We start from the raw sequence: 13,019 nt of genomic DNA, 5'->3' as shown, positions 1-13,019 counted from the left end.
AATTTGAAAGACGATTCTTTGTTAAACCAAGAATATATAAGATACCATCGAGCTCAAGAATCACTTGATGGCATGTACAATGAGATTGATCCCATTCCCATAACTAGATAGGTGGCGTCATTTCTTGACTTCACCTTTATCCCTGCCTCCTACTTCTGGATTTTGCTAAAAGCCTTATATTGAAGGTTATATTCTTGGATGCTTTTATCTACATACCACCCTACTCTAGAAAATGTTAGTGGAAAGGCATGACACCATGGATAACATTGTCATCTACTTCTGTTGAAGCTTGTTGCACTTGAAGCAATTCATCTGTATCAAGTCTTTTTTCCCTTGGTTTGAGTAACTTGAATCTTTTTTATTTCCGTTTGAGCCCTTCCCTAGTCCTTTCTTACCATCTTTTGTCATCTTCCTAGTGAGGGCTATGTATTGGATTTCATCCACTTTGCTTGATCTAGCATGGTTTCCTTATGGGTGAAATCATCTGAAATATTCTCAAAGCTGGGAAGATTTGCACAAGCACAAACACCTTGAATAAAGAATTCTAAGATAAACATAACCCATTTCCTGCTGTGGTCACAAACCCCTCATTCTCAACCTTCACCTCAATAACAACAAGTTGATCTCTCAAGTCAATGATTCTCATCCAATGGGTAGCCATCATGTTTGTGTCACTCGTGCATGGTAGAAAGCTTGTTCTTTAGAAACATCTTGCAAAAAATATTCACACTCAAGTACAAGGCGACCAAGGGATATCATACATATCCTGTCATGAGTTCTATGTTATGTGAGGCACTAAGCCACAGGGTTGTGTGTTTTTCCTTTTTCAAATTTGAAATTTGCCCTATTTTTTGGTTGTAGGAAAAAAAATGTTGATTTGGGGTAGCATCAGATGTGCTCTAGCCATGAAATTTGGTGGAGAGGTTGGGGTACATGAGATCTCCAATACCTAGAAAGAGTTTGGGCAGATTCTAAACATATCAGGAGATATTAAAATAATTAATATTTTTAATGGAGTCCCTAAGTCTAAACTTAGGGAAAATAAAATATTAATGTGTATTAATATGAATCTGTGTTAGAGTGGTCCAAAAGACATGGATCAAGACAGATCTAATCTTAGCCGTTGATTAGGGACTTAATCTCGGCCGTTGATATGTCAACATGAAATGTATAAGAGGAGGCTGAGGGTCACTTGGAGAATACACCAGAGTGATCAGTGATTCTATTCTCTAGAGCGGGGTTTGCTAAGAGATAGAATCAGTGATAGGGAGAGCAACTGAGGGGCATTGAGTGCAAAGAGACAGAGAGGCAGAGATAGTGCTAGGATAGCAACAGAGCAGCCAAAGAGAGAGATGCAGGAGCAAACAGTGCTCACGCAAGGCCATGCAGAGGAAGCTAAGTGCTACGCAGAGCACCATAGGGGCCAGCGTAGCTGACACAGAGGCTCAGAGAGCTGACACAGGGCCTCCTGGGGCTGACGCAGTGCCAGTGCTGGGCTAGGAGAGGCTGACGCAGTCCAGATTGGGCAGACGCTGGGGTTTCTGGGGCAGATTGGTGCTGAGTAGCTGTTGGAAGGATTATCTGGGGTTTCAGCCAGTAGATTTGTTAGAAACCTAGAGGTATTACTGCTAAGGAAATTCTCTGTTGGGTAGGCCAGTTTCGGCACTCAGATTGTACTTTGATATTGCTTAATAAGAAAACCCTCAGATAGCTGCATCGGTTTTCCCACATTGGGTTTTTCCGGGGACATTAGTCCAAAAATAATGGTGTCATGTGGTGTGTTTGTTCTTGTTTCTTTTAGTTGTTGATCTGTAATATGTTGAGCATGCACTGGTGTTTATTTTCAGTGTTTACTTTGTAAATAACTTGTTAAGGAAAAATAACAAGGAGGTAGGAATAAATCAGAAAAAGTGCATGAAGGGTTTCGAACTAAGTAAACTTAGAAACTTCAACATGGTATCAGAGTGTGATTGCAGATCACAAGAGGACTGAAAGACATCAGTCGAGTGGAGTAATAGCAGCAGGGAACAACTGTCCCGTGGTGACAGAAGTTGTTTCTAGCAGCACAGAAGCCAGGGAGTGTGACGCAGAGGCAGCCAGGGTCACGGAGAGGAAGCCGGAAGCTGCACAGAGCCTCAGAGAGGCCAACAGATGGTGAGGGTTGATGTAGGGCTTCCCAGGGCTGACACAGACCCATGCAAGGTGACACAGGGCTAGCGTGAGGCAGAGAGGGGCTAACACAGTTCACAGAGAGGCAGTTGTTGGGGTCTAGAAGGCTGCAGGAATATTGTAGAGTGGAGCTGGTGAGGTACTGTAGTCAGAATAGTACCTGACAGAGCAGGGCCTGAGGAGTTGTTAACCCGGATCAAAAGTGCAGCTGCACAAGTCGATCAGAATAGGGGGCATATCGACAAGCAGCAATAGGATTTCCAAGAGGGAAATTAGGACTCAGAGGGAGTCCAGAAGAGAACTTCCAGACGGGAAGTAGAGACTCAGAGGAGTCGAACAGAGAACTTCCAGGAGGAAAGTAGAGGAGCATCATGGCCCTACACGGGGTAAGAGACTAGCATAGACTGGACGGAGCATCGATCTTCGCAGTCTGGAAGGCCAGAATCTTATCAGTGCTTGACAGGAACCGTGTCAAGAACTTCGCCTTAAAGGTAATAACTGTCCCAGTTGACCCTAATGATAATGATAGGTACGAAGAGGCGATGGCGAGGGCCAAGTGCATTATCCTTGACGGGGTCAAGGATCATGTGATACCACATATAGTAGAGAAGGAAACGACATTTGAGATGTGGGAGGCTCTCAAGAAGCTGTATCAGCATACTTTTGTGCAGAGAAGAATGCTGCTCGAGAACCAAATGAGGTCATATCAGATGAAGAAGGGTCATTGATATCTTCCTTGGAGTACTGAATAAGATCCGAGACCAGTTGACGACTATAGGAGCGACACTGGATCAGGAGCTTATTGTGAGGACAACCTTGAATGCTGTCTTAGAAGATTGGGAAGTATTTGTCCAGAGTATCCTGGGCAGAGGGACTCTCCTACTTGGGACGAGATGTGGACAACTCTTCGCCAGGAAAAGATTAGATGGCAATCAAAGACAGGTAGCAACAACAAAGGGATCAAGGTCAAGCAGGAGGAGGAGGATGTGGCCCTAGCATTTGAGGGAAAGCAAGAAAAGCGGAAGAAGAAAGATCTTTCCAAGATCAAGTGCTTCCACTGTGGGGAGCTGGGTCATTATGCGACCCAATGTCCAAGGAAGAATAGTAAGGGAGAGTCTTCTGAGACTAAGGCAGCGCCAGCACAGGCAGAGAAGGAAGTTTTGACAGATGATGACTGTGCCATGAGTGCACATGCATCACTTGAGCGGAAGTGGGGAGACATCGAGCTATAGTCAAGAGGACTACAGGCGATGAGGGTTAGGATCCTCGAGGTACCCAGCCTCTTGGATTAGACCTTGCTACAGGAGCCCTGATGAGGAGTAGCAGGATTGGCTGGGTGAGTAGAGTTGGATGTGGATGGAGCGACAGAGAGAGCTACAGTGCTAGAGTCTTGAGACAGCGCAGAGCTTGCAAGCTACAGCAGTGCGAGAGGCATAGGAGTGTTGCACCAGTGCAGGAAGGCACAAAGAGGTGTGCAATGGTGTGAGATGCAGGGAGTTGCTGCAACAGCGCAAAGGTCAGAGAGGGAGCACTTGTCAGCAACAGAGGGAGCTTCAACATCAGTGGGTGTCTCTAGCCCAACAGGGAAGTCAGATTGGGAGATTAGTTACTTACTTCTCAGTAACTGAGTTGTAGTGTTGCAGTGGGCAACATGATGCAACTTGATGAGAGGAGGTGTAGTACGGATGCAGTGCTGGGAGAAAGGACTAGCTGTAGCACGAATGCAGAGGGAGATGTCGTATAGATGTAGCAGTGGCAGTGGCAAAACCATGGGCAGCAATACAGGAGGCAGCAGTGCAAAGGATGTTGGGCAGGAAGGCCTAGCATCAGCACAGGTATCGATGCCGGATTATCAGAGTAATACTCAGTGAGGAGTATTGCTAGAGCACATTCCTCGCTAAGAGGGAGTGTTGATTTGGGGTAGCATCGGATGTGCTCTAGCCACGAAATTTGGTGGAGAGGTTGGGGCACATGAGATCTCCAATAGTCAGAAAGGGTTTGTGCAGATTCTAAACAGATAAGGAGATATTAAAATAATTAATATTTTTATTAGAGTCCCTAAGTCTAAACTTAGGGAAAATAAAATATTAATGTGTATTAATATGAATCTGTGTTAGAGTGGTCCAAAAGACATGGATCAAGCCAGATCTAATCTTAGCCATTGATTAGGGACTTAATCTCGGCCGTTGATGTCAACAGGAAAAGTATAAGAGGAGGCTTGAGGGTCACTTGGAGAATACACCAGAGTGATAAGTTATTCTATTCTCTAGAGCGGGGTTTTCTAAGAGAGATAGAATCAATGTTCGAGAGAGCAGCTGAGGGGCATTGAGTACAGAGAGATAGAGAGGCAGAGATAGTACCGCGATAGCAGCAGAGCAGCCAAAGATAGAGACGCAGGAGCAGCCAGTGCTCACGCAGGGCCACGCAGAGATAGCTAAGTGTTGCGTAGAGCACTAGAGGGGCTAGCATAGCTGACATAGAGGCTTAGAGAGCTGACGCAGGGCCTCTTGGGGCTGATGCAGTGCCAGTGCTGGGGAGAGGCTGATGCAGTCCAAATTGGGCAGACGCTGGGGTTTTTGGGGTAGATTGGTGCTGAGTAGCTGCCGAAAGGATTATCCAGGGTTTTAGCCAGTAGATTTGTCAGAAACCTAGAGGTATTACTAGTAAGGAAATTTTTTGTTGGCTAGGCCAGTTTCGACACCCATATTGTACTCTGATATTGCTTAATAAGAAAACCCTCAGATAGTTGCACCGGTTTTCCCACATTGGGTTTTTTTGGGGACATTAGTCCAAAAATAATGGTGTCATGTGGTGTGTTTGTTCTTGTTTCTTTTAGTTGCTGATCTGTAATATGTTGAGCATGCACTGATGTTTATTTTCAGTATTTACTTTATAAATAACTTGTTAAGGAAAAATAACAAATAGGTAGGAATAAATCAGAAAAAGTGCATGAAGAGTTTCTAACTAAGTAAACTTAGAAACTTCAACAAAAAATTATCTAGTTTGTGTTGAGTAATGTAATTCGAGCAATATCTTGCATAGGTTTCAGTGTGAAAGTGCAGGAAGTGGTTCGAGGCATTTCATTAGTAACCACCTTGGAAAAGTGGTCACTAATTTTCTCTTGTAATTTCATTTGAAAAATAAAAATAAAGTGAAGGTCTGATGTTTTGGAGTCAACTTACTCATTGGAACCTAAATGAAGTGTTCTGGAAGTCTTAGAACATTAGTGACTTAGATTAGGATTTAGTCTTAACAGTACATCTCAAGATTGAGATATGTGGCAGCTAGGATTGAGGAGATCAATTATTTCTCTCAAAGTATAAGAAGGACAAGAGAGGAAGAGGTTGATCTCATATATATGAGAAGAGAGGAAGAGAGTTGAAAGGAAGAAGAATGCATCATGAAGCGCTATAAACTTAATACTGTTATGCTTATGCGTTCATGGCCCAACTATCTATCCTCCATCTCCATGATGTGGCTATTCTGCCTATATGCCATTGAAGCATTCCAAACTTGCAATAAAATTTACAAACCTAAAACCACTATTTCAAACTTGCACTAAAATTTACAAACCTAAAAGTTATAACTTAGGACAGGGGGAAGATTCATTCGAGATAATTTAGTTTTGATTTAATCGTAAATATGCATTATATACTTTAGCATTTATATTATAAAGTATATTTTACATATTATCATTTTTTAACTTATTATATATGATATATTAGGTGTTGTTTATTATATATAAAAGTACATAGACCAAAATCTCAGAGGAACAAAGTTTTTGGAAGGAGGTCACCATATTTGTGCTAATTTATAAACCCAAACTGTAGCTAGTAACTTCATTCTTGTCATGTTGTAACCTTCTCACACTAAGTGAAGTTCCTAGTATTGTTCAGTGGATTTAAATAATTGATATAGGAGCAGAGACCCAGGCAACTAAAATCAGAGTTGAAATTTTCATCATTCTTATGCACTTTTTAGTATAGTTATGATTATGGGGATTTCATTCTTTCTTGCTTAAGCCTTATATGTTTTTGATATCTATTGTCTATCTTACGTACTTTAAGCTTTGTTTCCACCAATTAGTATTACTGAATTTTAATAGTAATAAGCAAAGTGGGCAGGTAACCTTGCTTAGGATTTTAATATTATATAAAGTATACAGAGGAATGCTTCCCCAATTATTCAATATTTCACTTTCTGAATGAGGATGAGTGAATTGAGTTTCTAATGTGGTATTTAACATTGTCATTCCATGAGGTACACAAATATATGTTTTTTTCTAGAATTTTGCATTTAATTATATTTATTATGCTCGTCTTATGAGCTTCAGAATCTTCGGCTTGTGTTGAATATTGTTAGAAATAATGCCCATTTGTTATAATTAACATTTGAAATATCTTCATATTGAGAATTAAATTAAGGAAATTAGTTAGTAGATATAGTGCAGGCAATATTGATGAAATAAGACAAGACATAAACATAGTTGGCATGAATTTGCAGCTGGATGGGATAACGTTTTATAAATGATGAGCACCACAACAGCAGTTTTTATATCACTGGGTTATTTTGATGCACCTCATTTTAGAATTTACTTTGATAAACCATTTTGTTCTAGGCCAGATTATAAAGAACTGAAGAAATGTTTTTCTCTTTATTCTACATGTTGGCATAATTATTTACTATAAATGTGTACAATATTTTAAAGGATTTAGACAGTTCAGTTAGGAAAATCCATATGGTATGTGCTTCTTTCATCTGTTGTTGCTTTGAAATTTACCAATAAACATTCCTCTAATTGTATCACAGTTACAATTTGAACGAGGATGATTGAATTGGACTTTGTGGTATTTATCATTATCATTACATAAAGGGTAGAAATGTAAAAGTTTATGCTGTATATAATTTTTAATTTAATAATATAGATTCTGTTTATCGTGTGAGCTACAAACTTTTAAACTCATATTAAATATTTGTTTCATCATTGATGCAATGCAGGATCAAATACTACAATAATTGTCTTTTCCATTCTGTACAAAAGGACTTTATCGCCCAGACAGGTGATCCAAGTGGAAAGGGCACAGGTGGAGACTCTCTATATAAGTAAGATAAATCTTCTCAACACCTGGAGTTATAATATGCACGTTTCTCCACCTTTGTTTTGTCATATGGTATTTGAAGGTAATTTTGATATACAGTGGGTTGAGGTTTATTGATGCTAAAGCTATGATGTTAAAAGTTGCTAAAATGGCCAAAACATTAAGTAAAATGGTTAAAGTACCTGTTGAGTGGTAGCGCACCTTCATTACAGAGGAATGCTGGATGGTGAGGGGTACATGACCAGTGCAAATGGCAGAGGAATGTGGCATATCATCATCAATGAACAATGTGTAGGGTTGCTGGTGTTGAGAAATCTAGGGGCAGCTAGATGAGATGATTTCTCTTTTCTTGATAACTGCTTGTGATATATTTTTACTTAGATTATTCTTCAACTTGATTATTATTGTGTTCTCTTCATTAAACAACTACCAAACCATAAAAAACAATAAGACAAAGGACACAAAATATAGGCAATCAGCCAGGGCCAAAACCTCTCCAACTTGAGAGGAAAACCCATAAAATTCTCTCTTCTTATAGATCTTCAATTGACAAATTCCAAGATCTTTGACCCTTGACCAAGACCAAGTTAAACCTTGCTTCCAGCAACTTTTGAACCCTTCCAGCAGCTTCTTCTGCAATTTTGACATCCCCAATAGATTCTTCTGCAACTTCGACCTGCCCAACAGATTCTTTTGCAACTTCGACCTGCCCAGAAAATTCTTCTGCAGAAACCCTAAGCCTTGCACATGTGAGAAATGCTGGTGTATTCTTGCTCCTTTCTTCTTCACTTGGATGGATCCTCTCTCCTAGAGAATTTGACTTCCAAATAGCTCTGCTTGATGACCTTACTTCACTTTTGCAATTCGGCTTATTCTGCTGCACTAGGAGCCATAATTTCTTCGCATGTGTGGAGAGTATTAGTCCAGAAACAATCTCAAAAACTCGACTTTCTCTTCCTCCTTTGTCCTCTTCTTCTTTGCACTCCTTTTCTTTCTTGTGATCGGACTCAAGTGTGTGAAGTATATCCTCCAAGCGAGGTCGAGGTCTCCTTTATATAGCCTTCTCATTGGGTCGACTTGTCCCTTCATGTAGGCCGACTTGTCCCTTCATGTAGGCCGACTTGATCTTTGCACCATGACGAGGTCTTGGAGGGTCTTTTGACTCAACTTTGACTTAAATAATTTATTTTTACAATATGTAACATGCCCAATGGGTCTTTCATACATGACAATGACTTATAGACTCAATGACAAGCCCTAAAAGCTCACAATGGGAGCTTGACCTATAAAATAAATTTCTCTTGAGCATGAAACCCATGCCTCAAGAACAAGTATAATAAATTTATTTTTACTTATTACATCAAATACATGAAATCATGATTACATATGTCATTATGAAGACTGAACCTAGTTACATATTTCAACAACTGGCTGGCTGGCTGTCCAAATTAGGAGAAAAAGTTTTCTCCTATAGGGTTACCCATTTTGGTGGGTAACAGGGATCAAGGAAATTGCTAATAGGACATCCATTTTTCTTTAGCGATTTTGGCTTTTTGTTGCACTTACTCTACATCCTTGATGTATCTCAAATTGAGTTCGTTTTCTATATTCTCTTGCAATTCTGATATGGCGCTTTGCAGTGGGTGATCATATCATAGGTTTGGTACATGTGAATCATGGAAGTATTCCTCCCTTGTACAAAATTTGAAAATTATTGAATGTGAGTGAATTTGGCAAAGACTTCCTTCTCTTCTATATTCTGAAATATTTTGAATTATTTTTTTGAATATATCGCAGACTCTTGCTAATGCGTAGGATTTTGCGTGCTACCATAAGAACCATTCATGTTGATTTATCCAAGTGCAAATATGCAAAATTAATTCTCTCATCATTGTTGTGCATTTGATGCATCTCAAAATAGCATTCGAGTTTATTTGTCTCTCTTCTTTCCTCTCATTCTTTCCATCAAATCTTGGCACCTCAACTTTTAGCTTGTGCATATATCCGTTCAGGGATACCCATGTTGGATGAATATTGTAGAGGTAGATAGAAGAGTGGGCATTCAGGCTGCTTACTTCTCCATTCTTGGTTTTCATCACTTTGACTTTGCTCTCGAGGCTGCTTACTTCTCCATTCCTGCTTTTCATCACTTCGACTTTTCTCTCGAGCTGGTTCCTGCCCCACTCCTTTATTTTGGGTTGCATAATATTGATTTTGTATCCACCTTGTTGTTTCTTTTGGAGATTGTTGTGTCCATCTTATCAATTTTTTTGGACAATGCCTCGTCAACTCTTTCATATCTTCATTCTGTTCTGATGTAGCAGGGGTGTTTCCAATGGAGCTCATGGTGTTCCTTGATGTTTCTAGACTTCTCAGGTTTTTGAGACTTCTTGAACAGTTCCACTGCCACACCAGTTTCCAGCATGGGATTTAGAGGGAGGTTGCTGCATCAAGGTGATTTGTTAGACAGGGTTGTTTCCCCTTGGAATCACAGGTCTATATAGGCTTGACCTGTGGTTTCAGTGGTTCAATTTGTGGAGAATTTGGGAGGTTGGCAGGTGTAGCATGCGTTTGAAGAATTGTGAAGAGCAATGGAATTCCAATTGTCTCTAAGACCAAGTGGGGGTGGGGAGAAGGGGGACAGGCACAATATATTCAATATATATTTTATCAATATCCAAGTCCATCGTTACATAATGTTGGAATCATTATTTATATAATTGAATAACTAAGTTGTAACTTTTTGGAATGGAGTGGACTACCCAGAATTTAATTGATTAATCATTAGCCTAATATAATTTATTTGGATATATTATGGGTACCATGAATTTTATGTAGACCTTATGTTAGAGAATTAATGGAATAGGTATGTATTGCCCTGTGTAGTCCAAGTTGCAAGTTAGATCAACACTTACTAATTTCTTTGTTCTCACTAAGCATTTTTATATGCAAGTTGGAGTCATTCTATTTTATTTCTAATAGGGAATCATGGTTGTTAAACTGACCTATTGTTTTAGTAATGTTTGTTTGAGAAATTTGGTGTGAAAAGCTTTATTATGTCCCTTCATGCCATAGTTATGTTTATTTTATGGTTTTTAATTTCAATAGCATTTGGTTTATCTTAAAAATATGCTTATCATTTTGAGTTTCAATTTTTTTTTAACCTCTGGATGTCACTTGCTTTATAGATTTCTTTATGGAGAGCAAGCACGCTTTTTTACTGATGAGATTCATCCAGATCTTAAGCATTCCAAGGTTGGCACAGTTGCCATGGCAAGTGCAGGAGAGAATCTCAATGCCTCCCAGGTGGAATTTGAATACATTAAGCTCACTGATTATATGCTTGTTTAATTTATACTTGTTTTTTTACTATTGACATTGTAAATTTCAAAATTTACCCATGCCATTTGGATGAAGTGGTGGTTGGCATGTAGGAGTTTATTGATAAGCAATTTGTTCTTTATTTTGGTTTCAAGGTTGGTTGACTAAATTGCTATGAAAGCTTCAAGGTATATGCTTGAATCAGATTTTCAAAAAGATAAAGTAGTATGATTTGTTGAACCTATTTAATTGGTTAGATGAATTGAATGAAAATGCATTAGGATTATAAAATGTTAGATTGAGAGGCTTTCATCCTTGAACGGGGAGATGGTTAGGGAAATTCTATTCTTACAAATTAAGGTGGCATTTCACAATATTGAATCATGCATTGAGCATACAATATGGAGATACCTGTGTAGAGATGGGTGCCATAATAATGCTCACATTTCATCGAAAATGTCGTTCATAATGTAAACTTTTGTTTTTCCATATGGCGACCTAGTTTCATGCATTGTTAAATAAAAGCTATGTTAAATTTAGATAACAATGGTATGTTCTATGCTTAGCACAATTACTTCAATGTACTTTTAAGCAGCCCAATGGCAATTTCCAAATTAGTTTCCAATAGCAATCACATTAACCATAAATCTCATTGACAATAACTGTAGATAGAACATAAAATAAAAAATTCAGAAGACAAACCAAGGCAAGAGAACCCCAGATTTGGCGGATACCAGGGAAAAACCCCAATGTTGGGTAAACCCTTTGATCAATTCTTCTTATTATTATATCAAATGTTCAGCAGAGAGAGAGTACAAAAGTCAAAATTGACTTGCCAAATCAAAGTCAAAACAGCCCTATCAAATCTGCAGTCAACTGCAGTCAAACTCAGCCCTAACCAGAAAGTCAAAAATGGTCAACGCAGCAGTCAAACAGTCCACTTGGAGCTCGGTCAAACCCAGTCAAATTCGGCCTTCCTTGCTGGTCAAAGTCAGCCCAAAACAGTCCTTCAAAGTCCAGTCAAATTTGGTCAAAGGAGAGAAACTCTTCTGTAATTTTCTATGGTCAAAGTTGCAGTCAACCCTGAAGTCAATGCTGGTCAAAGTGCCCAGATTTTCTTGATTTCTGTGCCCAGCAATGTGGCCTAGAGAAATAGAAATAATCCTCCAAAAATTGCAGTCAAAACTGGTCAAAGAGTCCCTGGTCAATGCTGGTCAAACTTGGTCAACTCCTAAAATTTTCGGCCCTGCAATTCTGTCCAGAAATTCAACCTCCTTGTGCCACACGCGTGAGAGAGATAGAATGCCCAATAGCTGTACGAACCAATGAGAGAAGGGGAGAGAAGAATGTGTGAGTGATGATGATGCCAAATGAGGTGAAAGGTCACTTGTATTTATGCAAGTCGTTGAGGGTGAAGTGACATGTCCATTGGGCTTCATGAACCTACATGATGATGTGGCCGAGCTGAACAATTTGCACATGTGTGGGCATAAATTCAAAAACCCTTTTTTGCTTGTCCAAATTAGATGATCTTTATATCAATTTTGGTCCTCTCGAAAAGAGGAATTTAATGCAATCATCATCTCCATCAAATGAGCTGTCTGAAGGTGGAGTTTGGCCCTAGTTGCCAATTTTAACACTCCCTCTCAACTAGGGAGAATTCCACCTGCGAATCCATCCACCATCATCGATCATCATGCCATCCTAACGTCATGAACCAACTCTGTATCTCATCTCATCTGTACTTTACTGAACATTGATATCAATAATGAAGAAGAATCGATCGAGAGTGAGTCACAAGGCCTTACCACTCTCCACTAACAAAAGTCAGTCTAGAGGTAGAACCTCAATCAGACTTGATCCTAGATCAAGTTGTTGAACGCCATGCATCCTAGTCATAGGGAGTACGGTAGTACACGATGTGTCCATTGGTAGTGCTATGGTCCCTAACGACTTTTCCCAACTCATTGGCCAAATAAGAGGTACTTCCCATGAGTCCCAGACCATATGGGTAGTGTGTATGCTAGGGCAACATCAAGAGAAGGTGAACCACTCATCTTGCTCATATGCCATAGGAGAAGGTGAACCACTCATCCTATGCATATGTCAATCGTAGGGGAAGGTGAACCACTCACCCTACACACATGTGATCAAACGTAGGGGAAGGTGAACCACTCACCCTACACACATGTCAACCATCATGGGGTATCACAGGGGAAGGTGAACCACTCACCCTGTATATAGTGCACCAATAGGGGAAGGTGAACCACTCACCCTATGGTCGCTCATAGCTCCAAGAAGTACCCCAAGCCCTAGGAACTCCCAAAGCTCAATGTCCAACTCAAGCGGGACCCTCATGGGAGGGTCTTTCCACAAATCCAATTCTCTCTTGGAAGGCTAAGAATTTGACGTTCCCTAAGGGCTTCATGA

General features: G+C 39.9%; 1 protein-coding gene across 2 annotated transcripts in view; it reads left to right on the top strand.

Moving 5' to 3' along the window:
- Positions 1-13,019, top strand: part of CYP59 (cyclophilin 59) — a 305,441-nt gene that overhangs the window by 63,793 nt on the left and 228,629 nt on the right. For both annotated transcript variants that reach the window (XM_089415907.1, XM_089415908.1), the window contains exons 2-3: positions 7,168-7,272; positions 10,457-10,574. In XM_089415907.1, the coding sequence (XP_089272033.1) occupies positions 7,168-7,272; positions 10,457-10,574 (223 nt within the window). The remainder of the gene's footprint in view (positions 1-7,167; positions 7,273-10,456; positions 10,575-13,019) is intronic.

Source organism: Pinus tabuliformis, chromosome 3_2 (assembly GCF_031772625.1).
Source record: "Pinus tabuliformis cultivar Carrire ecotype Pingquan chromosome 3_2, CPIR1, whole genome shotgun sequence".
Classification (NCBI taxonomy): Eukaryota; Viridiplantae; Streptophyta; class Pinopsida; order Pinales; family Pinaceae; genus Pinus; species Pinus tabuliformis.
The sequence above is the reverse complement of the archived record's forward strand: the minus strand, read 5'-3'. Positions and strand labels throughout refer to the sequence as shown.